The 26523-nt window shown below is 41.5% G+C and overlaps 1 protein-coding gene across 4 annotated transcripts in view; it reads left to right on the forward strand.

Moving 5' to 3' along the window:
• Nucleotides 1-26523, forward strand: part of arhgef9a (Cdc42 guanine nucleotide exchange factor (GEF) 9a) — a 54193-nt gene that overhangs the window by 18203 nt on the left and 9467 nt on the right. For 2 of the 4 annotated variants that reach the window (XM_074673558.1, XM_074673560.1), the window contains 7 exons: nucleotides 14060-14239; nucleotides 14903-14992; nucleotides 15942-16142; nucleotides 17817-17996; nucleotides 19864-20096; nucleotides 21111-21240; nucleotides 23180-23311. In XM_074673558.1, the coding sequence (XP_074529659.1) occupies nucleotides 14060-14239; nucleotides 14903-14992; nucleotides 15942-16142; nucleotides 17817-17996; nucleotides 19864-20096; nucleotides 21111-21240; nucleotides 23180-23311 (1146 nt within the window). Of the gene's footprint in view, nucleotides 1-9049; nucleotides 9190-14059; nucleotides 14240-14902; nucleotides 14993-15941; nucleotides 16143-17816; nucleotides 17997-19863; nucleotides 20097-21110; nucleotides 21241-23179; nucleotides 23312-26523 lie in introns of those variants that run through there. The other 2 variants (XM_074673561.1, XM_074673559.1) reach the window with 2 other exon arrangements.

Consider the following 26523-nt stretch of genomic DNA (forward strand, 5'->3'; position numbering starts at 1 on the left):
CAGCTATTCTGGGTAACCTGACAGAGCCAGTATGAAACATGCGGCTGTGTGATTGGCAGAGCAGGGATAGAGGCGGGTCTTCCGGGTCTGTCTTGAGGGGTCAGAAGTGAAAAGACCCTGTTTACACGACAATGTTTCTTCCAGAAACGCTAATACGCAGTGGAAAAAAAAATCTGTGTTTACACAGAAACGTTGAGGGACTGAAAACGTTGTAGTAAGCATGCCAGGCCTGTAGGTGGTGCTATAACTGTCTTGTCCAGAGGCCGCTTTTGGGAGAGCTCCACTGAATTAGAGTCATAGAAATTTTGTTGAAAGACAGTCAGAAATTCAACTGATTGAGCAGCACAAGCACAACAGGGTAGTCCACGACGATCGTAACGACGGCACTGTTGTCCTGTTGTATGCTTGCGTGAAGCGGAGCATGACGTCAGCGTTTCCACTGAAAACACCGGCTTACTGTTTACTGGTGTGGGCAGCATTTCAGAAGAAATCCACTCTGGAGGTTCTTTCCAAGGGGACGTTTACACAACAATGGTTTTAGGTTAAAACACAAAAATATTGTTGTATTTTGGCCTTGCATTTACACAGAAACGGTGTTTTAGCTGACCTTAAAAACTTTTGAAAACGGCGTAAACGCAGATTTTTTTCACCGTGTTTTCACTGCATTGTAGCATTTTCCGATAAAATGCTGTGTAAACAGGGCTCAAAAGTTTGAGGTCGGCTGAAGCCGTTTCCGTGTAAACGCGTGGCTGAAACACAACAATACTTTTGCGTTTCACCCTAAAACCGTTGTCTTGTAAACGGCTCTGAAGTGTGTTGCTGTGTTGCTGAATGTGTTCGTTTCTGACTGAAAGATAACATCTTTGACTTCCATGTATTCATCTACAAGTGTTCAAAGACAATAACATAAGTTAAAATGGAAAAATTTTGAAATAATTACTTGAAAATTCAAAAAGTTGCTTAATTAACCAAAAATGTGACGGACCCCCTGAGAAGCTGCATGGACCCCCAGTTGAAGACATCTGTTCTAATTAGTCTCAATCTTAACAATATCATTAAGGATTGAGCTTTGTTATACATCCTACTGTATATATTAAAATATTCTACACCCTGGTTAAAATTAAAAGTAAAAGTAAAATTATGGAGACAGATGTAGATTTAGATCCATCATATTTATCCAAATAAATCATTTTTAAAGTTATAAACGCAGATCCAGATGTCCGTTGAAGAACTAATGACCATTTGGAGTTTCTGGTTAACTGGTTTTCCATTGGGTGGCTTCTCTGTTGTGTTTTTGTATTTTTAGACTTTGGTCATGTTAGGTTGTCATCTTAAAGCACTTCTTGTTGTTTTTAGACATTTAAGCTTTACAAACATGTCAGAGTTACAATGAGCAGATCCAAAGATGAACAGTCAATCAAAAGCAGCCTTAAAAAAACAAAACATAAAAACTATTGGCATTATTCAAACATCAATCCCTCACAGTAACTGCAGAGTTAAAAATAAATCACTTCCTGCTTATTCAATTTGTCAGTGCTTGTTGTGCATGTAATTCACGTACAGTAACTTAAGATTAATTCCCTCTGAGCACGAGACTGAGCTTCGGGGAGATATTCTGTCATTTTTTGCAATCTCTTCCTCTCTTTTGTATATGTATGAGTATACAGTTATGTTCATAATAATAGCAGTGTGGTGAAAAAGGTGAGTAAACCTCAAAATTCTTCAAATAAATTTTATTTCAATGCAAACAAATGCATTGGGGACACTGCACATTCTTTTTTAAAGCAAAAACAATTGAAAAAGTGATTGAATTTGATAATATTTTACAGAAAGTCAAGAAATACAATGTTCAAAAAAATAGCAGTGTTGACATCTTTATTTACAAACTCAGAAATGTAATGTATAAATAAAGAAATTCTTGATGATTCAACTTTCCTGAGAATCACAAACTAATATTTAGTTGCATAACCACGGTTTCTGATAACAGCTTCACATCTGTGGTCCATGGAGTCTACCAACTTCTGGCACCAGTCAAGGGGTATTGAAGCCCAGGACAACTGTACTGCGTTCCACAATTGCTCTGCATTTCTTGGTTTTGCCTCATGAACAGCATTTTTTATGTCTGCCCACAAGTTTTGTATGGAATTGAGGTCCGGGGATTGTGCTGGCCACTCCATTACTTGAATTTTGTTTGTCTGGAACCATGATTTTGCTCGCTTGCTGGTGTGTTTGGGGTCATTGTCTTGTTGAAATATCCATTTCAAGGGCATTTCCTCTTCAGCATACAGCAGCATGACTTCTTCCAGTATTCTGATGTACTCAAACTGATCCATGATCCCTGGTATGCGATAAATAGGACCAACACCATAGTACGAGAAACATCCCCATACCATGATGCTTGCACCACCATGCTTCACTGTCTTCACTGTGTACTGTGGTTTGAATTCAGTGTTTTCAGGTCATCTAACAAACTGTCTGTGACATTTCTACCCAAAAAGAACAATCTTACTCTCATCAGTCCACAAAATATTGCGCCACTTCTTGGTAGGCCAGTCAATGTGTCCTTTGGCAAATTGTAACCGCTTCAGGACATGTCTTTTTTTTAACAATGGGACTTTGTGTGGGCTTCTTGCTGGAAGCTTGGCTTCACACAGGCGTCATCTGATTGTAACAGTACTCACAGGCAACCTTAGATCTTTTTTGATCCTCCTGGAGCTGATCATCGGCTGAGCCTTTGCCTTTTTGGTTATTCTCCAATCCATTCGAATAGTTGTTTTTCTTTTCCGTCCTCGCCGTTCTGGTTTTGGCTGCCACTTTAAAGCATTTGAAATCATTTTAGCTGAACAGCCTATCATTTTCTGAACCTCTTTGTAGGTTTTTTCCTCTTTTATTAACTCCTTTATCAAAGAACGCTCTTCCTCTGAACGGTGTCTTGAACGACCAATTTCACTCTGTTTTTCAAGGACAAATGCACAGCCAGCATGAGCAGCGTCAGTTGTCTTGATCTTTATATAAGGGCCACCTGTTTAACACCTGTTTTTGTCTCAAAATCAATTACCTCACTAATTGAACTCAGCACTGCTATTTTTTTGAACACACCCCTTTCAGTTAATGATTCAGTTTCACAGAATTGGCAGCATGCACGTCATGCCTGTTGGGTCTGTTGGTTCTCTATACCTTTCTTAAACCTTCTAGAAACTTACTTGCAGTGTAGAAGTTGAAAATCTAACAAAAACAGAGATTTATCTTGCTATTGATGTGGGACTGCTATTATTTTGAACACAACTGTATTAGCATTGGTGTCTGTGCAGATTTAGACTTTCAGATGTGACCTTTGTTGTCTAAATGTCAGGGAGATTGGAGAGGGAGCCCACAGAGGTAGGGCAGGCTTACGTAATCTGCTCACACTGCATTTCACACACACACATGAAATCACACGAGCACAGAGCAGGAAAAAGAGGCCTGTTGTAGGATGGTTGTCATGTCTCAGCTGTGATGCCTCTCCATTTCTCACTCTGAAAGCTTGGCTTTCAGGCGCAATGGCTTTTATCAGCATGTATGTGCAGAGAGTGCCCTGGAAATTATTTATGTCTTTAAAAATACTGATACAGTGCACTCTTTTTGTGTTATTCTGTTCAACTTATTCTGGCGTCTCTTGATCCCTCCCAAGGCTCTGAGCTGAATGTGAAAGCAGAGTGTAGTTTAAAGAGGGCTTTTGTGTGTCAGTGTGTGTGTGCGTGTGTATGTGTGTGCATGTGGTTGGTTTGGGACAAAACCAATTCTCCTGTATAAATTCACTCATTATCATATTTTTCTCCTTTCCAAATCTGAAACACTAGCACCAGGACGAGTGCTGTATCCCAGAATGCACTCCTGTGAAATACAATGTTCATCTAAAGTATCACTGAGAATACGGAAGCCAAAACAATGCTGTGCATGCCAAAAAGCAAAAGTGTGCTTCAGGTAAGAACTGGAGCTATTTTTCACTGTCACTCACTTCACCTTACGCTGAGCCGAACAGAAAAAAACGTCATCTCAGATCTGTGTCATGAATACCAAGTGCTCACCTCCTGTAGCTTTAAGTGGTAGCTTGCTCTTTTTTGAGATCATCAGCTGTGTTTCAATTGACTCCAACAGCATTTAATAGTAAAGTCTTTCCAAACAATCACGCTCCTAAAACATGTTCCAAACAGTCACATTTAATCTCATTACTGACGCCTGCTTCTTGATTTGTTTGTATAGTTGGTTTTAATAGATAACTTTATGCAACTGTTTTGTGTTGATCCTCATATGTGTAAGTGTGACATGTACATTTTTTATAAGTTAAATGGACAGTTTACAGAGCTGTACCATTTGACCTAATTTATATGAACAAACTCCAACCAAATACTTTTAGAATATAATAGAAAATACTTTATTTATCCCCGAGGGGAAATTCAGGAGTCACAGCAGCAATCAAGAAAACAGAAGTAAGAAAGTGTATAGAAAGTGCAAAAAGGTCCACAAGAAAATAGATGATGACAGCTTGTCCATCATTCTCCAGTTCAGCTAGCCTCCACCTCCACAGGGTCCAGGACTGAGCTTAATCAGTAATGCTCCATCTCTGTCTCCCCTGGATCCTGTCTGCTCACAGCAGGTGAAGTTCTTCCAATGTGGTGTTGGTGTCTGGTGTTAGCTTCGTTAGCCATGTCTGTGAGTAGCATGATGCTACTCTGCCCTCTGGTATTCCCTCTGTTGCTGGGTTAGCACAGCTAGCTCGTCCATCTTATTGGAGATAGATCTTATGTTCCCAATAACGATGGATGGAAGGACAGGTACACCTCAGTACCAGCACGTCATCCTCACCTTGTGGGGAAACATCTGGCCTTGCATCAGTTAGCATTGACATGCTACAGGCTGCAAACAGCTGATTTCACATGTAAACAATGCGGCCACGGTTACATATAAGATCTTCGGACAAACACAGGAGCAAAAATAGTAAAAATATCACTGAAGACACAAACATTTTGGTGTACATGACCAACAATTGAGCCATAAAAATACAAAGATTATGAATAGAGACGAAAAATTACAAAAAAACTGACAAAGAAGACAGCTGCTGCAACAGGCAGCCACAACCAACAGGGCGGCGCCTATCAAATATTACACTTGAAGCGAGTCTTTTTCGGGGATATTAGACTTAGCTTCCCATGAGCACTGTCATGAGGACACAAATTTTACCAAGGCAAAAAGATGAAGAGCAGGTCTTCTTTTTAACTGTACTTTTCTTTGTTCAAGACAGCTTTTAACGGGCAAAAAAGCACCAGGTTGATGTATTTATCAACAGGTACGTAGCTATATTGTTTGAAACGTGCAAAGCAAACTTTGTAAACTCAGTTTGTATCGTAGTTTAGCAAGAGGGCATATTTACTGCTCATCCACCAACTCCACCCTCAACAAGCAGAGCTAACATACCCTCACTTTTTATTTTATTGATAGACTCTCAAGTTTTAACAGACCACTGCAGAATAACTACTGCATGTAGGTTGAAATGAACATTATCACCAACAGCTTAAGCCTGGTTTTAGCTGTCCACCATTACTACAAAAAAAAATTGTTTTTAGCAGAAAAAAAAAACGGATCTCTCTTCTCATTGCTAAACTTTGTTGGTGATTCTGGAAGTAATGATGACATGCTGTACACACAAGTGGACGCCCTAATGAGCTGGAGTTTACAAAGGAAGAACATGACTTCATGGATTCAAGGAAAAAGGGAAGAAACTTGTGAGCTAGAGATCCTGAGTTACATGATGGTTCAGGTGTGTAAAATGTGAGTCCATGCAAAGAACTGAGGTTTAATGCTGTCACAAGCTGGACTTGGCTACAATAGTTAGGAGCTAGCAGCTCACTCACGACTGCAATTTACATCACTCATGCCTCAGAGCCTCTTGCCTTACCACTTGCCCTCATTATTCCCACTATCTCAGATTTTAGAGGTCAAATCAGTAAACCAGAATAGCTGACAGTAAGTGCCAAAAAGTTTTCAGCTCACAGTCTTTTGCCTGCAGAGTGCAGAACTCAGGATCCATGGACCACGCGTTTACTTTGTCCAAATACTCTGAGTTGGCTGCTGAGGTGGATTGAGCTCAAATAGTAACCTTTACAGCCATCAGTGTTTCAAAATGATAAAGTAAAAGACTTAAGTGCATGAAATCTTATCAAACTGAGATTCAAATGTACAAAATTTGGGATATATCAGAAGATACAGATTCTGTTTTGGTTCAGCTTTTTTCTCAACAAAGGGCCAAGTTGACTGGCTTTCATATGTTGGTAATTCACCAACTGTTGACATGGATCTGTGAAAACCTCTCTTTAAAAAAAAGTAACTCTTTAAGTTGATCGATTTTCAGGGTTTGTGCAGAATGTTTAGTTTTATTCAAGAATTGAAGGATTTTGGAGCACAGTCAGTTACAGTAGCCAAAGAAAGCCCCTCAGGCTGCTGTACACAGGACTCTTATGATTAAATCAAAAGAAGAAAATGCTCATGCGTCATCGTCTGTATTGTTTGAAATTAAATGCAGGAACAAATTTATTGGTTGTAACAATTTTGGTTGATTCTTGAATGTGGTTTAGGCTCAGGAAATTGTTGCAGTGTTAGAGTTGTTTCTTTAGTGAAGTTTGTGTTTATCATAATGGCTCTCTGAGCCCCGGGCGTCACATGACCTGGAAATGAGATTCACTGAGCACTGGGCAAACCTCTCTGCCTCGGAAAATAATTTCCTGTTCTAGAAATTACTGTATAGTTTGTTTAGTGTAAAGGACTGCAAGGCGGACACCGCCTCCTTTTGAGGTTTGGAGCTGTGCATGTTTCCTTTTTTTCTGTTGCACCTTTATTTATTCAGGGTTTTCCGACCCTGTGCTGTATTTCAGATCATTTCCTGCTCCACATTCACACAGTCACATCTTCTCATTAGCAGGTGTGGTCTAAGTGACACTGAGCAGAAGCAGCAGCAGTACATTCTAAGGTTAACTGAGAAGCTCAAGGGCACCTCGCCAGTAATGGTAAAAGGGATGGTGAACACACAAACACACACACACACACACCCTCCCTCTCCCTCTCTACCAATCCAGCCTGTATGCCCACCCACCTGAAGTGCTAAATATAACATTTGCTACAAAGGGTTTTCCAGGATTTCATGTGTGCTCATGACTTTGCTCCAGCATTCACATTTTAAAAGAAAAAACAAAATGCAAAGACAGAACGTTCAAATGCACATCATCACATAGTCTTGTACATTATACACAGTGTCCGGCAGATCTTATTAAGCTTAATTTGGCCTGGGAGTCACCCCCAATGACATTCATGTAGCATGGCTCATAGCTACTTTTTAATCTTTGCATTAAACAGAGATTGGATGTGAAATGATGAGGGTAGTAACCAGGACTAATGGTCTGAAGAGTATCCTCTGTAAAAGAGTAATTGATAAAATGAAGCTCCATCAGTGCTGATGAATCTCAAAGCAGTTCAACATTTTTGTAATTTAAGTTTTCTTTTGTACATCTTAATAAACTAAGCCCTTGATGTGTAAATCATTCACCTTTTAAGACCCGAGCTTTTGTCTGGTGTGCGATTTTGAATTCACCCCGCTATTTGGGAAAAGTAAGACCTAATAAGTGGTCTTTGTACAGGAAGTTTGATTATTTGTGTTATGAGTTCTCTATTAGTTGTTTGTTAGTGGTTTTATTGTGTTTAAATACCTTGGTTTTTTTTCCACAAAATGGGTGTAATGTGATTTCACCAAAAAAATGATGTGGACAGGGTCCCTAAATGTGGCTAATCAGTCAAAGTTTAAAAAAAAAATACAGGATCATGAGTCTGAGAGGCAGAAATGTAATGTCCACACATGTGGACACTGGGTCTTAAGAGGTTCATTTAGACTGAATTTGTAATAAAATTCAAAAAGTAAAAATGGTGAATGATCATATTTTGCATTATTCTGACTATTTTGAAATGTGTTTTGTAGATAATGTGGTGTGAAACCACTATAACAATAATAACTCAGATGTGAAACAGGTAAATCAGCCAAAGTTTTGATTCTCGCTCCTGATCACAGGATTTTTTGAACGCTTAAAGCACCTTGGCGTTGCTGCTGCTTGCATCAGTTCCGTTTGTTTGGTGCACTGTTTCTGCAGAGTGTAAATGTGGTTGATTATCAGATCAAGTGGGCACCCCGTATCTGATGGATCCCCGGCCACGGACACAGTGGCAGGAGAGGCTGACATTATGCCAATAAAATTATAAGATGGTGATAACTTTGAGGAACGTGCATCCATTCTGGTGACATTTATTCTCCCTCATCACGGGCTGTTAATGATAAATGATAAATCACCAGGGCACGGTGATATTTTTAGCCGGGGTGGGAGATGAATGAGGTTATGATTCTGGCCACAGTGGTCGATGTAGTCAGCGAGGGGCTGGCTGTGCCCCTCCCCCGACTGTAGGTGATGGCTGAAGCCGGTAGTCTGGCAGCGGAGCGCTGATCAGTATTAATGCAGGACCGCCTCTCAGCCTCACAGCCGATCTCTCTGCGGTCCCCACTCACCGGAAGGCAGCTCGGCAGCTGCGGACAGCCTGCGCACAGCCTGCGCACAGCCTCCCTCTTGTTTGCTTTGAGAATCTATTGGCCTGAGAGTCGCTCGGTTTAGGGGAAGAGGCGAAACACCGGCAGGTGTTGACTAGCGGGGAGAAATCGCGGTGCAGACTGATGACGATGATGATGGTGAGGATGATGCATCTCTTCCCGTGCCTTTATGAATTACATCGCGTAGTGTGAAGAGGCGTAGGGGCATCTTTTTTCATTTCTTGCCTAACTGTAATGGTGGATTGCTCGGTGGCTTTGAGGCTACGTGTCTTGACGGGGGAGCTGGATACCAGCCGTCACTGAGAGCGCAGCTCAGCATCGGCCCGCAGCGCTGCGCCATGGCCTTGGATGTCCAGACTTGCGCGGTGTTTACGGTGATCGCGGTTCTGGTGCTTGTGAACGTGCTGTTGATGTTCATCCTCGGTACTCGTTAATGGATCTGCGCTTGGGGCCCGGTTCACAGCGCACCACGCTTTCTCACAGGAGAGGAGAGAAAGGCAGTGCGCGTTGGTCGAGAGCGGGGACACCCGGCGCTCCATCACGGCTACGCGTTGAAATGAATGACGTTGGTACAACATAATGTATTTCTGTTACCCCCTCCCCAATCCTTCGTTATGTCTTGTGTCCTCTCACCGTTTGTGGTAGCTAGTGTTGTCTGGTGGTGGTGGTAGTTGTGCGGATACAGATCTGTGATGCTCTTACCTTTCTGTGGTGACTGGAAAATCATATCCCCCGCATATAAACATGTCCCCCCCTTACGTCGATCCCCCTCTCTCCTCCATGTTTTATATTGTGGATTATGCGCATGGAATTGAGTCTTAAGCAATGAGATATGAGATTAAAAAGATCTGGTGATCTTTTTTATAACAGCATCTACTGCTGCGTCAGGAGTTGTTTTCCTAATGTGATTCACTGTAGCCACATCCACAATATGGCAGCTAATAGCTGAGCAGAGGTCTCTCCTCTGAAGCAAAGGAGATATTTGTAGCAAATAGCTGTGCTAGTGAGAGGTTTGTGCTGCTAATCACAGACTCCGGAGGACCGTTTGTAATCTCAGCTGAACAGTAACCAATGGCAGGCTGGGCCAGGCCTAATAAAGGAGGGCCTCCGTCACTCCAGGTTTCCCCCATTTTAGATGCAGCTAAACTCAGCTCCCATTTCACAGCCCACAATATTCACATTTCTCCCTTTTGCCACATTTCAATAAGCTTACCTGTAGCCAAAGCCAAAACGTTGTCACACCTGGCCTCTAAATAGCCCCTTATAAAAACTGTATGAGACGCTGTGCATTAATCTGACACATGTAACATCTAAAAAGAGACATTAAAAAAGCCTATATCCCCTTTTCCTCCACATGCAGACAGGTATAATCTAATAAAGGGTTTGAGGAAGGTGTCATGAATGTTGAATGAGTGTCAGAAATAGATATGCTAAAAGCCTATCCCAGAGCTGTTCATGGCAGGCCTATTAATAGGGACGGAAGACTGGCTAGGTTTTTAAGATACCATGTGCTCTCACACACTCAAGGCTGAGTGCTGTGTGTTTTTTAGATAAGTGGTAAATGTTGTACTGTAGGTAATGTTTTATGAACACAGATGCATCTATCACATGCGGTGCCATGTGGTCTGGTGTTTTCATCACCGTGGTAAAGAGCATAAACATCCTACCTAGCAGGGACCCCAAAGGACTGTAAACAGAGCATCATAATGTTGCACACTGCAGTGGCAAGGGCTCAGTTTGCCGTCAGAGATAACACAGCGCTACTTACAGATGTGTGTGTGTGCACATGTGAGCATGGGAGCCTGTCAAGTTGCTTGTGTGTGAGAGATAGTCTGGGTGGCTGTTATCTGTAGATCCTCTTAGAATTTGAGGCGTGCACACATCCAGAGTGTTCACACATTTGTAATCCCCCCCAGGGCCAGGTGCCTTCTAATAGAGTTCTGTTAAATGCTGTGCAGTCAGAAGTGTCAATGTGCGGATGGTGTGTGCGAGCGAGACAGCAGCGTGTGAGAGGATGTGTGTGTATTTCTCACTGGTTTTAAGCAGAGCATCTTTGATTGGCTCCCAGACTCAGGGTATAAGTGTATTACATAACAGGGTTGGCAGACACAGGGAGGACGGACCGCGAGACTCGCTTGGTGCGTCGGAAAGAGAAGCCTCTTTCTGGAATACAGCACCTTGTTACTCGGCATCACAGCTCATGCGGAGGACCATCACCTTGAACCCATCCGAAAGAGATTTATTTATCATGATTGTATGAACCGGACTTCTCCATGCATACACTCTCTGAACAGTTTCATGCCACAAACATGGTAAGGCTGGCTGAAAGGCGCGTGTGTGAGAGTGTGAGTGTTTGCTCAGGGATGCTGTAGGTGCTTTGGTGCAGATGTGCTTTAGCTAGAGATAGAGGAGGATGTTGGAATGCAGTAGAGCTGCCAGTGCAGTGAATGCTGATGTGTTGTGCTGCAAAGATGATATAAGGGAGTGAATCTTCTTTCTGTTATTTCAGATTGCTTTGTCAGTCCTTATGTCTGAGATTGAATGGGAAACAGAAAGCGCTGTCTATACGTCCACATACAGGAAAAGATTTCCCTGCATTCATTTGCATTGACCCAAATACAGGTTTTGCGGTCTATAGTCGCCTGTTTCGCCTTGTGATCTTTGATGTTGTAACTGCAGTGTAACCAAAATGATGACATAGGTCGTTACAGCAAGTAGACACACAGGTGATGATGAGCATTGTGGCAAGACTTCTCTGTGTTTACTCTGAGCCTTTTGATCAAGCTAGGTGAGGGTGAGCCAAGCCAGGAATTGGAGGGATTGATTATGTAATGCTTTTAATTTATTCAGGCATGTAGAAGGGGGGAAAAGGATGCAATGTATTGGAGAGGGCAGAGCTGATCTCATCGGGGAGATGGAGGGATGAGGGGGAAGGAGGAAAGTGAGCAGGGTGGAACACTGGCTGTGAATGGATCTCTCTGTCTCACTCCTCCTTGCTCTTTCTGTCTGTTGCCTATATTACAGCAGATTGATGGGGACTGGAGAGATTGTGCTTGGAGTGAATGGTGCTGAAAATGGAGTGGCGCTGGAAAGGGGGGGCTGTGTGTAAGTGGGGTGTGTGTGTGTGTGTGGGGTGAAGGGTGGGGGGCAGGATTAGGGAGTGCAGACATTAAAGTGAAGAAGCAAGGAAGACTGACCTCAGTGCCAGTGTTCATCTGCTCTGTGGGTGCTGTTGCAGGCAGAGGTCTGGGTGTCAGATGGTGACGGTCAAGTAGAGCTGATTGGCCTCCACTGGCATCAAATTTGTGCTAGAAATATCATTAATCCCTGAATGAATGAATGATTTTCAAATCTTTTTCAGTAGTATTCATCGTTGCTGTTCCCATGGCAGCGTGACACATGTTTCTGCATTAATTCTTCCCTCTTGCCGTGTTGGAGAGCTTTAAGAGATATGCTCGAGCTATTGTTACCCCAGCTCCCAGCCCCATGTGACACCTGATTGAATCAGACCACTCAGTGATATCTTTGATCAAAACCCTGCATGCAGGGATCTAAATCATGTGTCCGTGCTTAAGACACCGACATGGAAACGATGTTAGTGTATTCTCTAATGCGATTGGTTCCTCTGTCTGAGATCAAATAACCGAGCACTTTGCAGTCATTCAGCGGTCACTCTGTGTGTGTTTGCTCACACACGCGCCTAAATTTGGAAATATTCCGGCGCCTCCCAAAGTGTCCTTGCCTCATCCCATCATTTTGTCAATACCGGTGAAGCATCCTCATCTGTCGCCATGACGACGGCTGTTCTTTCCCTTTCAGGCACGGGTGTCCCTCCCTGTGCTCACTCCTCTGCTCAGATTGGCTTATATCCCCTGTAGCTGTCTCAGTGAGCCATCAGGGAGGTAGGCTTGTCTACAGGTTGAAGGGGCAACATAGCTGCTGAGTCTGAGAGCTTAGATCCTCCTGGGGGGGTTTGGTTGAATATAAACAACACACACACACACACAGCTGCTGTTTCCACAAACACACTGCATCAGCATTAGGTGGACTTGCATTTTTGCGCTAAAGTGATGAGGTGCATTTTAAATGGTTGAAGGGGTTTCGCTTTATGAAAGGCAAAGCAATCTTAAGGGATTAATGAAATAACTTAATTGGCTAAATTTGGAATATCAGAGTCGATCAATATTATTATGCAAAAGCCTGAGTGCAAGTAAAGACTTAATTTAATGTCCATCCATGTGACTTCCCTGTCTCCAGGCCTCTGATAAGTCCTTACCTAGAGTCTAAGCAGCTCCTGTCAGGCTTGGTTAGCGCTGGCTGCTCTGCCCACAGCCCGGGGGACTGGATGCATGGTTAGCTCTGGACTGGAGACTGCTGATGAGCACTACCTTGGAGGGAGCAATTGGAACAAACATTTGGAGCTATGCCATGGAGGCGTTCAGGGTTTTTAATGTATAAGAAGTTAAAAGTGTAGCTGCACGTGTGAGTGCCTCTGTGTGTGTGTTTGTGCATGTCTCAGCACAACAAAGCCAGATCCTGTGTGTGATGGATGGTGAAGCTGTTTGGTAGATGGATGATGTCAGACTCTGGTCTCTCTCAGGAACATTGTCCGCTGTCTTCTGTCCTTTAATGAGAACAACCTTTAGCCTCTCCAAATCCCTTAAAGAATACTGATCACCTGACAGGCCTCCGTGCCCCGGCGGATGATGCTTAACGCAGCATTTTAAAGTAACACCTCCCTCATGTAAATGCACCCTCTTATAAAACTTCAATATTTATTTCCAGTGTCGCATAATGTCCACATTATTTATTCATGATGCTAAAATCAATAGAAAATGTTTGATGAGTCATGCTTCCATGCTCTGTCAAAGGCTGTGCTGCAGATTAAATAACAAGCTCTGGTGACAGCACGAAGGAAAAGAGATTATCCCTTCACATTTGTTTGATCCTCAGCATTTATATTACATTAACACATGTAATTATTCTAATGTCATAATGGGCCAATTACAGTCCCTGTGTGGAGACTGGTGCTGTGTTTATGAACGCTGTGTTGTTTCCCTCCTAATGGCTTTGCTTTTTTGTGTTGTTGTATCTTGTTGTGCTGTGCTGTGTTCTCTGTCAGCTATTGTGATGCTCTATTTGCAATCCCTAAGCTGCCAGTGGGCCCTGGCTTTTGAGGGTGTGTATTTGCATCTATTAGTAATCTGAGTGGGTTTAGCAACAAGGATTCACGCAAATTGAGGTCTAAATAAGGATGAGTACTGAATTAAATCCTTTTCAAATTTAATTTATGTGCTGTTCTAGATCAGGTGGACCCGTATGTATGTGTCGACGTCTGCAGTGCTGTTCCTGCTCTGTCTCTGGTGTCTTCACAGCAGAATTTATGTTTATGAGATTAAAGCATAAGATACCGCCTCTTCTTCCCTCCCTTTTCCCCAGTTGATAAGTGGAGGCTCAATCGTCAACGCTGAGGCGGTATGGGACCATGTGACCATGGCGGACCGGGAGTTGGCGTTTAAGGCCGGTGACGTCATCAAGGTGCTGGACGCCTCCAACAAAGACTGGTGGTGGGGCCAGATTGATGAGGAGGAAGGATGGTTCCCTGCCAGCTTTGTACGGGTGAGTTAGCTGCTGCCATGGCTGGCCACTGACCATAGACACAACACACACCCACTCACGCACAAAAATGGAGGCTCATGAACATATGCACACAAGCTGCTGAATACCAAGAGGAAGGTGCACGAAAACTCTGTCACATAACGAGAAAAAGAGGCAGAGAAACACAGAAATGTGCCTTTTCCATGCACAGACACAAAATACCGCTGTGTTTTAATAATACATGAAGAGATGAGAGAACAGCTAGCTAAGTGACTTTACCGAGTGTTCAGGGACAACGACACAGAGATGCTGATGAGCCCCTTTTTCAGTTTGGCATTAATTCCAACCTGTACCCTTGAAATTCATTTAAATTTGCAATGTCCTCACTCCACATTACTATTATATAATCTCACCCACATTTGAGCTCAACTAAAGCTAACACACAGGTCTGAAGAGTTTCGTTAGCTTATGGTTAAGAAGACGAAACAAGCGAGTGAGAGTTGCTGTCAGAGGCAGAGGCTTCCTGCAGCAGAGCACCTCCCCTCCCCTCCTCCCACAGACACTCCTCATGGCCATTTCCACCTGTCCACCCTTCCATATTCACTCCTGAGAGGGCAGGGCAGACAGGCTGACTGACTGTCCACCAAAAAGTCTCTTTCTGTTCTGTCATTCTCTCTTTCCAAGGTGGAAGCCCACCCTCCTCAGCCCCAAACAAAACAGGTTTTCTATATCAACCCCATAGCAACTCCACGGTTCCAAAACACAACTTCAAAGGTGCGTTTTCCCAGCTTCATCCAACCCATCCAGCCTGCCCGCCCGCTCCAGTCTGTCCACACAACGTACCCTCAACATTACCAGACATTAACGTTCCCATGGCGTTATCACATCATCTTTAACGGGGTCGATGGAGAGGAAGAACTGATGAGTCAAAAGTAAAACTGTGATAAAAGTCTGAAGGCCTGCACTCAAATTCTGCAGATATTTCACGTAGAGGTAGATTAAATTTTGGAACCACAACACAATATTCGTTATGATTTCTTTTATCAAAGGTGACATTTTTCTTCAGTAAACCATTTACTATTGACTCTGACTATTTCTCAGTCTTAACGCTGCGCTAGTAGTTCTCGTCTGCAGTCAGTGCTCTACCACCCGTCACTCTGCTTGTCTGTGGCGCTGCATTTCTCATCTTGTGTTTGGCATTCTACCCGTCGGTTCTTTGATGTTCTCTTGGCAAACTGTGTGTCATCAGGTGTTGGCTGCTGGACATCTGAAACCTCGCTCACTTGGCCCTTTTTCTGAACACGAGTGAAATACACAATGTTCTGTGTGAGTGTGTGTGTGGATGTTGCAGAGAGCATGCAGGTGTGAGGAGCCTGTGAGGTTGTGTGTGAGAGTATATGCATGCATAGTGCAGAGGAGGACTTTTTTTGTCGAAGTTAGAGAGCAACTATCCTCAGGCTACTAATCACAGAAAGATGTGTTTATTTTTAGACCAATCATCTTAATAACTGTCCCTCTAATAGATTCTGTGTGTGTGTGTGTGTGAGATGTGTTTATGTATGTGAGGTGTGTGTGCAGTATGCTGCACCACTTTGCACCACTGAAAGTTTGTTTACCAAGACTTTTTTCATCAGAGTTAAGCACGGAAACTTATCGGAGCACATCTGTTATTAACATGCATGCGTGTGGCTGTGTGTGTGTGTGCGAATGTGTGTGAACTCAGCTGTGGGTGAACCAAGAGGATGGAGGAGCAGAGCCAGCAGAAGGGACCAGCGAGGTGCAGAACGGGCACCTGGACCCGACCAATGACTGCCTGTGTCTAGGCTCACCCCTCCAGAACCGAGACCAGATGAGAGCCAACGTCATCAATGAGATCATGAGCACAGAGAGACACTACATCAAACACCTCAAGGACATCTGTGAGGTACTAAACACGTGTGCACATTCGTCAAAACACACCTACACACAGCTTTCCCAGCACTAATACCTCAAATATGACAAGAAAGACGCACAGAAATGAATGAAGCGATGTGTGTGTGAGAGGAGCAGCAGCCCTTTGATGCTACACAATTCTTAACACTCCCACATTCACACTTTTTATCAGGGCATATTTTTTTCTGTTGATCTAAAAACAGTCCAAAAATAATCTTTTTCTTTGATGTAAAAATACAATTTGTCTGTTGCACACGGTAGTGGCAGCTGCCATACTTGGACTGATTTAGCCTGGATTAAAATTTTATCATACTATGAATCATGCTGAGGTGGCAAGCTTTAATTCACACCTAATAAAAATAAACAAAAAGCAGTCAGCTGTATTTTGATGACTGCAAGCCGTGATGAAAAACGCAGACATGAGGTGGGATTTCTTGTCTTACGTGACATTGTATTGCTCATGCACGTTGCATGACCTTTACTGTACATCAGCAAACGTTAATGTTTGCAGATTTGACCATGGAGATTATAACTTTTTCTCATCTTAGCGTGCATCACCTTTCTGTGTCATATCCATCTGTTTGATATTTTGTTATAAGAAATTATAATAAAAAACTAAGTTCTTTTGCTAATAGAATTCAAGGTGGATAATAAAGAATATTCGTGCTACTTTGTCTAAATGCAGAGTAGAATACCTTTACATAATGACTTTGGGTGTGACTATGTGTAGGGTGGTCCTGTGCAGTGTTGCTTATCTCATCACCTCTCTTTCATCCTCTGTTCACCCTTTGGTCAGTGAAGCGTAAGGTTTAAAAATAGCTGCTGTAAAGCTTAAATGTCTTCATCACACCTCTCCACCACCACCACCACCTGCCTGTTGGAGTCCATGTTTTGCTGAAAATGTTTCCAGGCAGAAAAAGAGTTGGGACATTGTGCAGCCACTGTTTTCAAACTGTGTAACATGAAGTGAAAAGGAAAGAGATAAATGATTAAGGACAGCTAATTAGAGGAAAACACTGCTGTGAAATCTCTCTGTGTGTGAGGTTAAAATGCCTCTAAGCGGATGTTTTCCTGGTCTGTAGTTGAATACTTGATGACTTCAGAGGCTTTGATAGTCGCTAAGGGTGCCACCATTGAAGTAGTTTTATTTGTAATGCAACACATGACAGAACCATCTTTCCTCTTACTTTGTAAATCAAGTTCATAAATACTGCTTGGTTTTTATGGATTGCATTGAACTTGACCCCAAGACACACATCAAAAGGGATATAACTGGTGTAGCTCTCTAAACAACAGTGAATTCTGGGTAGTGGAGTGTGAAATAGACAAAATTTACCTCTTACAGAAAATCTTTTCCCTCTGTGCTAAAGCTTCAGGGCATTTAATTAACCACGGGAATTGGACTGACAAATTGGGGCCACGGTTCAACCTAAAGAAAATTGTTTTTGACTCTACAGAAAAGTCAAAGATCACTTTAATTACAGTGTATCACACTAAAAGAATGACTGTGCGTGTTTACCACAAAGAATTACAAAGCAGCGGAGAAATATCACAGGCTGAGGATTTTTCCTGTAGCATGTTCTGACCCAAAGCTTTAGAGATGTGTTTTATTTTGTGCTCCCCCTGTATCCTCTTTGAAAACCTCACAATCCTGATATTGTTGCAGGGTTATTTACGCCAGTGCAGGAAGCGTGTGGACATGTTCAATGACGACCAGCTAAAGGTCATCTTTGGGAACATTGAGGACATCTATCGCTTCCAGATGGGATTTGTTAGAGACTTGGAAAAGCAGTACAACACAGAGGAACCACACCTCTCTGAGATTGGACCATGCTTTTTAGAACACGTAAGTTTGCTTTTTTGTTTTTGTTTTTTTAAATTCGGTATGTTTTACTAAATATTTCATATGTGCTGATGCTTATATTTTATGAGAATTGGAGCTTTTTCAAAGATCAGAGCTGAATAATGTGGTTATTACAGAATAACAGATAAGTTGTTGAAATATTTAGAAAACAGCAACAGTTGATCAGCAGCAAGATTAATACAATATAACATCTTTTTTCTTTCTATGTAGCAGACAATTGGACTTGAGTCATAGAGACTCTACTCGAGTCGCAAATTTGACGACTTGCAACTTGACTCGACTTGAGGGTAAAAGACTTGAGACTTGACTTGACTTGAAAAACAATGACTTCAGACCCAACTCGACTTGAGACAAGATGAGTCGGACGACTCGTAGCATGCTCATCACTAAGGATGGGTACCTTTTACATTTGAACCAATACGGCACCAATTCCCGGTACCTAGCAATCGATACCGGTACTCAACGGTACCAATTTTTGGTATTTTTTTGTGTTTATGAAGTAAAAAACATCAATTTGTTTAAAAATAGAATATATATATTTTTTAATTGAATATATTTATTTTTCAATATATAACCTTGCAATGCTGTGTTCATGTCCAGCATGGAAAACTGATTACTCTTCCAATCCCTCACTGTCACAAGGATGCATTGAGGTACCTAAACATGGTACCTTTTGATTTTACATGAATCGATACCCGGTACTTTTGACAGAATTCGGTCGGTACCTATAAAAGTACCTTATTCGGTACCCATCCCTACTCATCACTCTATAGGTTCACACTTTTATTGGTTGATTGATTGATTGATTGGAGACAGGTGTGTAGCGAGATCACAAGCACACAAGCAACCAATGGGCACACACAACACAGTGCGGTTGTTAGCTAATAATGGCGACTGCACCCCCTAAGCCTGTAGCCAGTTCTGCTGCTCCAAAAGTAGAGCAGTTTGCGTAAAAAACTTCCACTTGAATGGAAGAATGAGGAACGCGCAATGCAAGGTATGCGACACCAAAATAAACAAAAAAGAGAGAACAACGTCCAACTTTATCCGCCGTTTAAAACTGCACACAAAGCCAAGGAAGTGAAACTAAGCTAACACTATTAGAAGTGTGTGAGCGTGTGCATGTGTGTGTGTTGGTGATATGTTTATTGATCATGTTTTGTTGCTAATAATAAGACAAACAATTTCACTCACCACTATTGCTAACGTTGATATGAGCTACTGTAGCCTGTGTGACTGCATAAATAAAATCAATCCATGGTTGCAAGCCCCTGTCTTCCAACACTTTATCACTTTTTATAACATACGTCCAGTCGTGACTCATCAGCAGAGGAAATAACTCCCACCATAAACCTTTGTTCATTCTCATTTAGCCTCTGGAAAGTTTTTCCTGTATATTTTTTTTATATGTTTTTCCTATAGTTTCATTTAGTCCACTCTTTTATTCTTTTGATAGGTGGATAAAGGACTGTATGTGAGCAAAACAAATGCACATGGTCAGGCACTATAGGCAGTCAAATTTGTGTCTGTAGAATGACTTATTAAAATATAATTAAACCTCTCCATTACAATATTAGAATATATGGTTTAATCCATGCAGAGTTGCAGACTTTTTTCACATTTACTGTAGGAAGATTGACTTGACTCGACAACCTTGTGACTTGAGCAGACTTGACTTGCCCACAACAGAAAAACTTGAGCCAAATGACAGGCTACTCGCTACTCAGGGTGACTCTTACAATTGTCTGCTATGTAGTGATACTCACGTTCCCAGACTGTTTTATTCAAAAGAACATTCAGAATATACATTTTCCACTCTCATCACCTTTTTTACTCCTTTGTTCGGCAGCAAGATGGTTTCTGGATCTACTCTGAATACTGTAATAACCACTTGGATGCCTGTATGGAACTGAGCAAACTGATGAGGGATGGCAGGTACCAGCACTTCTTTGAGGCCTGTCGTCTCCTCCAGCAAATGATTGACATCGCCATCGATGGCTTCTTGCTCACCCCTGTCCAAAAAATCTGCAAATACCCTCTCCAGTTGGCCGAGCTACTCAAATACACTGCACAGGAACACAGGTACGGCGCACTTATGGTCGGGGCTACTTTTAATCTGCTGAATGAGTTGCCGTTTGATAATTGTGCTTTTGTTTGAAAAGAGAAGTCGTTATTCATGCGCCATTGTTTTCCAGATGCGTTGTGTTTGGATGCAGCCTTTGCAGGTGTTTGGTTTATTATACTGAAGTGGTGATTATACATGCGTGAACTGAAGCAAATGTTGTTTACACTGTTTTAAACAGCTTTCTGTGAATATTTTAGAGGAAAAGCATTTCATCAAGGAATCTGTGATACATTTTTATCGCAGCACTGCAATTCATAACCCATGATCTAAGGAACACAGTGCAGATTATAAATAGATGGCAGATTAAATATGAGTTTGGGCTTTTGCTGGCATGTTTACAGGCAGCTACGCAGCAGAGAAACATAGTACACAACATAAACATTTGCAGATGATCTCCAGCATCCAGATGTGCAAACTCATGCGTGCAAACCCACAGAAAACATGGTGTAAATGATTCAGCGTGCCTCAGCCAGCTTCAGGTCATTCACAAACCATGGGTTCTCAGCCAGAGAGGGACAGGTGCCAGCTCTGCCAGAACGGCCTGCCAGATCACAGTGTTTGACTGTTGGGAGCTGCAGAGGATCTGCCAGATATAGGCTCACTCTCTGTCACACACACATACACACACAGCATTGTCACACACACACATATTATCTTCCAAAGTGAGGATTGGATCCGTTGCACATCTAAGCCAGAGGGATAAATCCAGCTCAGTTAGCATAGACGCAGTCAGAGTTAACTGCAGATAGAGAAGTGGCTGATTTGAATTAAATAGCGCTGTGTTTTTTTGACTGGGTTCCAGCAGACTTATTGCTGTTACTTAAGTTTATAACCCAAGACTTTTAATAGGCTACTCCGCATCATTCAACACAGCAACATTACATGTCTTTTTTTTAAGAGTGGCTCCTCTCCAACAGCTATTACTTCCCCTTTAACACCCTGAAGTAATTATGTGTACATTGTGTCTGTAGTGACTATCGATACGTGGCAGCGGCGCTGGCAGTAATGCGGAACGTCACTCAGCAGATCAACGAGAGGAAGAGGAGGCTGGAAAACATTGACAAGATCGCCCAGTGGCAGGCCTCTGTTTTGGACTGGGAGGTATGTGTATGCATTGACTGTTGACTAATTACAAAGCATCTGATGTCCACTGATGTTGTTTTATTGGCAAAATCTGGAGCGGTCTGTTTAGTCCATCTGTTTCGTGAACGTTTGTGCCAAGAGACAGAAAACTTAAATTTTGCTCCATTTATCTGTCACCGAATGTTGACAGCTTTACACGACCTGCTTTACACAAACATCAAACAGTGTTTGTGCATGCATTTTAATTTTTTTCTTTACTTTGTCTTGTGCGAAAGCTTGAATGTATTTTCCATTGAATATTTGGCTCCAATTGACATGACAGAATGTGGAAGCAACATTAGCTCAATAAAACAGGCCTTAAAACAGATGTGTGCTGAAAGAACACAATTTATTTATTATTTTTGTACCTTCTGAAACATTTAAAGATACTCATTAACTCATCAGGTGTTTTTCTTGTCATTTTTTATATTGTGTTTATATTGTTATATTGTAGTTACAATTCCAGACATTGATTTGCATTAGGTGGTTACTTCATAATACTCATAACAGTTTGTTCTTTGATTTAAAGAGAAGTCTGGTGATTAATTATTTTATATTTTCAAGGTCCTAGGGATTTAAACTTATAGAGCCCAATGTAGCGCCAGCGCTACAATTTGCATTTTAAGTTTTGATTGGCTTTACATTCAAAACCAGATCAGATAGATCATCATTCTTTGAGCATATAAGATCTGGGGAGTTTGATTTTCATATTGCAATTATAACCAGAGTGCTGTTTCCTAGGGACGGGTACCTTTCACTTTTGAAATTAGACAGTGCTGATGCCTGGTACTTGGCAATTGGTATCGGTACTCAGTGGTACCAATTTTTGGTACTTTTGTGTGTGTGTTAATGCGGTTATGAATATCAATTTGTTTCATAATAAATTCTCAAAGTTTTACAATTTAACACATTTATTTTTCAATATATAAACCTTCCATCCTTCTTTTTCACCTTCTCTTTCACTTCCTCACAGTCACAAATGCGTTTAGGTATCGAAGCATGGTACTGTTTGATTTTGCGTGAATCAGTACTCAGTACTACAGATGGAACTAGGAAACCTATGGACGGAAACCCATAAAAGTACTAATGCAGTACCCATCTCAGCTGTTTCTTTCCGTTGATATGTTTGCAGAAAACAATTATTAAGCATTAACAACAAAAAGATAATGATCCAGACTGCAGCTGTTCACACCGCTTTCTACGATAAATACAAATTTGTGACATTTCTGAAGGATACAGCCATGACATTTCTGTATTTAGAAAATTATGTTTACAATTTTCTTTTTTTATGGTTTATTGCAATTTTTAGCATTTTTTTTAGTTATTCAGGACAAAAGTCTGCTCATTCGTTATTTAAGTCTAAGATATAAGACTTGTATTGATGTATAGCAAACATCTTGGGTAAAAAGTGGCACTATGGTATGTAGAAATGTGAAGGTATGCTCTGGCAGACTTGGTATAGCTGGTCATAAAGAGTTAAGAGCTTTGAAAGTTAGAGATGAAATAGGAGTGAAAGGACGAGGTATCTCTAAATTTAGTCCTTGGTAGTATTCTTTTCAGACGTGGCAGTTAAACAGCTGTATGATTTGGTTTTTAAAGAGGTCTGTTTGTTTTGATCAAATGACATCACAGTGACAGCATCACAGTTAATGTCTCAGACTTGACAAAGCTCCACAGAAATCACAGTATTTTTAAAACTCTTTACTTACGAAGAGCAAACTGACTGTACTGCATGTTTACAGTGTGCTATTTAAAGCTTCAAAACACTGAAACAGTTTCATCCATGAGTATGTTCTTTATATATTGCATTTGTGTATTTTGTGTGTGTGTGTGTGTGTGTGTGTGTGTGTGTGTGTGTGTGTGTGTGTGTGTGTGTGTGTGTGTGTGTGTGTGTGTGTGTGTGTGTGTGTGTGTCCAGGGAGATGATATCTTGGACAGGAGCTCGGAACTCATCTACACAGGGGAGTTGTCATGGATCTATCAGCCGTATGGACGCAGCCAGCAGCGAGTCTTCTTCCTCTTTGATCACCAGCTGGTCCTCTGTAAGAAGGTAGGCACTTTCTCTCACTCCATCCCTCTCCCTTTGTTCCCTTGCTTCCTTTTTTGAAGAGTATTGTTGGCTGAAAAACAACCTGGTAAGCTAAAACACACCCTCAGTCTGTGCTCTTAAAAGTTGTGTATCACATGGCTGGTGACTGAGGTGCTTTGAGACAATGTGACTTCATCAACCTCACTTGTGAGCTGCAAAGGGATTATATAACTCTGTATGAGACGCACCAGCTCTCAGTGAAGATGTGCTCAAATCTTCTGCACCTTTTACAAAATGGAGCTTTGGTACTTTGGGCTCTAATGCACCGCGGCTGTGCTCTCCTGTCAGATGGATGTTCATGCTTGACTAGCCTCTGTAACACATGCACACAGAGACACCGACACAAACGCAGGCAGACACTCACAAACACTCGCACACAGGGGCTGAGTAAGTGCGTCATCCCACACACACATGTGTGCATACAGAGGAGCGATGATTTAAACCATTAAACAAACAATTCCTGTTTTTCCATCATCCCTCTACTTCCCCTCTTTTATCTCTGACACCAAAAATGAACTCAAGTATTTCTGACAGTCACCGTGTTTGTAAGCTGATCTCATGGGCTAAATTAATTCTGCTTCAAGACACACTGAATTATAAAATCAAGTCTTTGTTGTACACATCCTCATCCTCATCTCCAACATGTGTAATGGCAGCCCTCAGGGTGCGTTAGTAACACGTCTCATGTTGTCCTCCATCTTTTCCTCTCATCTTTTCCTTATCAGCGCAGAGATGCAGATTTCTCCATGCATGCTTGTTAGGAGATGCCTTTCTCTATTTTTGAATCTTACCCTCCTTGACCTCAAAGTGTGCCTGGATGTGAGTGGGTCCTGAGGCGGTCGTTACAATGATTTCTTTTTCCTGAATGTGGCTGGTTTTCTCCCATGACTGGCAGGAGCTACGTAGGTTAGGGTTATTTTTGAGTGAAGCAGAGCTGGAGGAGCCAGTCAGACATTGGATGGGAAGATAATCATTTGGCAAATATTCTGATGAGTGGTTCATGAATCAACTTCATTTTTGAATAAAATGCCCAGCCTCCTCAGATTGTAGCTTCTGCACGTTGAGGATTGACTCCTCGTGTTGTGTTGTGTGACAGTCGACTTAAGTACTATGGATTGTGAAGTGCTGTTTGGATGAAGCTGTCAGTCAAAGCTGTTATCTTGGCTTGTGAGAAACTTTGGTGGTGAGACATTTCAGCGTGTCAACTTGGGCCTCGACTTCTGTCACATTTTGTTTTTACCAACAGAAACAATCGCATTTTAGAAAAGATTTTAGATTTACCAAATGAATAATTAGGAGTTTGTTTTTTGTGAGTGTGAATTTAAGGGGGTCAGAGGAGATGAATAATTAGGATGAAGATAAACTTTCTTCTCCCTTGAGGGAAATTCGTTTTGGACCTCATGAGGCTGCAGTCACAGTCTATATATCCATCAAGTTATTACCCAAACGCATTGTGAAGTACAGTGTAACAGTAAACAGAGAATGAATGAAGACACTTAGAAATTATTAAGCAGTCAACACAACCACTGTCCAATATTTTCAGCTTTGTGTATTTAGAAGTTTGGGGTTATGGAGATGTCTAAATACTTAGCTGCACTTTTGTTGCTATCATGACTGTGTCAGCCTAATATCCCATGAGTGACATTAAAACAGCAACATCCCTTTTTTTTGTCATTGTTTTATTTACGTCCACAAACTAGACTATTTAAAGTCTATTTACACTGAAAAAAAAACAAAATCTTATGAAGTGTTTTTGTCTTGTTTTAAGTAAAAAATGTCTTCTTATACTTAAAATAAGCCATGTTCAACTGGTCAGTCTGGAAAAATGTCTTGTTTTAAGTTGTTTAGAGACAAAAATGAGGTCTGAATTGCTTGTAGCAAGTAAAAAAAAATCTGCCAATAGAATAAGAACAGTTAACTAGAAAATTTGTTTGAAACCAGAAAAACTTCTTTATGCATGTAACTTTTCTCTCATTCCATTGGCAGATTTTTTTTCTACTTGTTACAAACAATTTAGACCTCCTTTTGTCTTTCATTAACTTGAAAATTTTGAAATATTGAAATGTTTCTGGACTGGTCGGGGAATGTAGCTCATATAGAGTCTAAAAAGACATTTTCTACTAAGAAATAAGACAAAAACACTTGATAAGATTTCATTAATTGTTTTTCCAGTGTACAGATGACATTATGTCTCCTTCCACCTTATGTCTATGTTAAGTGCTGTTAAAACCTCCATTCAGAATGGCCAGTGCTGTCTGAATCAATTTTGAGGAGAAAATTATCATAAAAAGCTGCGAACATCTTCTCAAAAAGTACTACCACCCATAGTTACAGGGCTGACGATTTAGACTGGATAAGCTTTACTGGGGGACCTAGATATGGTTCGATATATGGTAGGTCATTTGCACTGGAATTTTGGGAGCGTGCCTTTGTTCCCACAGCTCTAAGTGCCCACATGTCTAAGATTATTTTTTCCTATGTCTGAAAAGTCTCCCTTCTAGATATATGCCCGATCATAATCTACACTTTAAAATAAGATTATCAACACTAATATAGGTTATTCCTTAATGCTACTTCTGAGCTTCCCAATCAGGGGGTCAAGCAGGACTGGATTGATTATGGCATGTCTTATTCTCTATGACAACAACACACTGGCTGACTAAGTTCAGAGGTGAGAAGAGAGATCTGTGTTTTTCTCTGCTTGAAAATGATTTCTTGGATTATTTTTTTAGTGATGTTGGACACAGGAGCCTAACTGTCAGACAGAAAAAAGGACAGAGGAGCAGAAGAAAGATAAAAGGGGGGTAATAGAGCACGAGCTAAAAGCTAAGTAGCCTTACAGCTCAGGCTGTATCCTATAACACAGGGGCTAAACTGTTTGTGATAATGTTGATTCCAACCCACAGTCAGCAGTTATTCTGCAGTGGTCTGTTCAAACTTGAGAGTCTATCAATAAAATGAAGAGTGAGGTTATGTTAGCCCTGCTTGGTGGATGACTGGCAGGACATAGCTAACCAGGATTTTCTAACGTGACACATTACGGACATGTCTTAGAGCTCTGGGCTGTCAGTAGCGCTACATTTAGCCAGCTACTAAACTACTGTACTAACTGACAAAGTTTTCTTGTCATGTTTTTAACAACAGTGCTGTGTAACTGTTGATAAATACCTTAC

The sequence above is a fragment of the Halichoeres trimaculatus genome, unplaced genomic scaffold, assembly GCF_033239565.1.
Source record: "Halichoeres trimaculatus isolate MK-OKI-2021-1 unplaced genomic scaffold, fHalTri1.1 fHalTri1_scaffold_7, whole genome shotgun sequence".
NCBI lineage: Eukaryota > Metazoa > Chordata > Actinopteri > Labriformes > Labridae > Halichoeres > Halichoeres trimaculatus.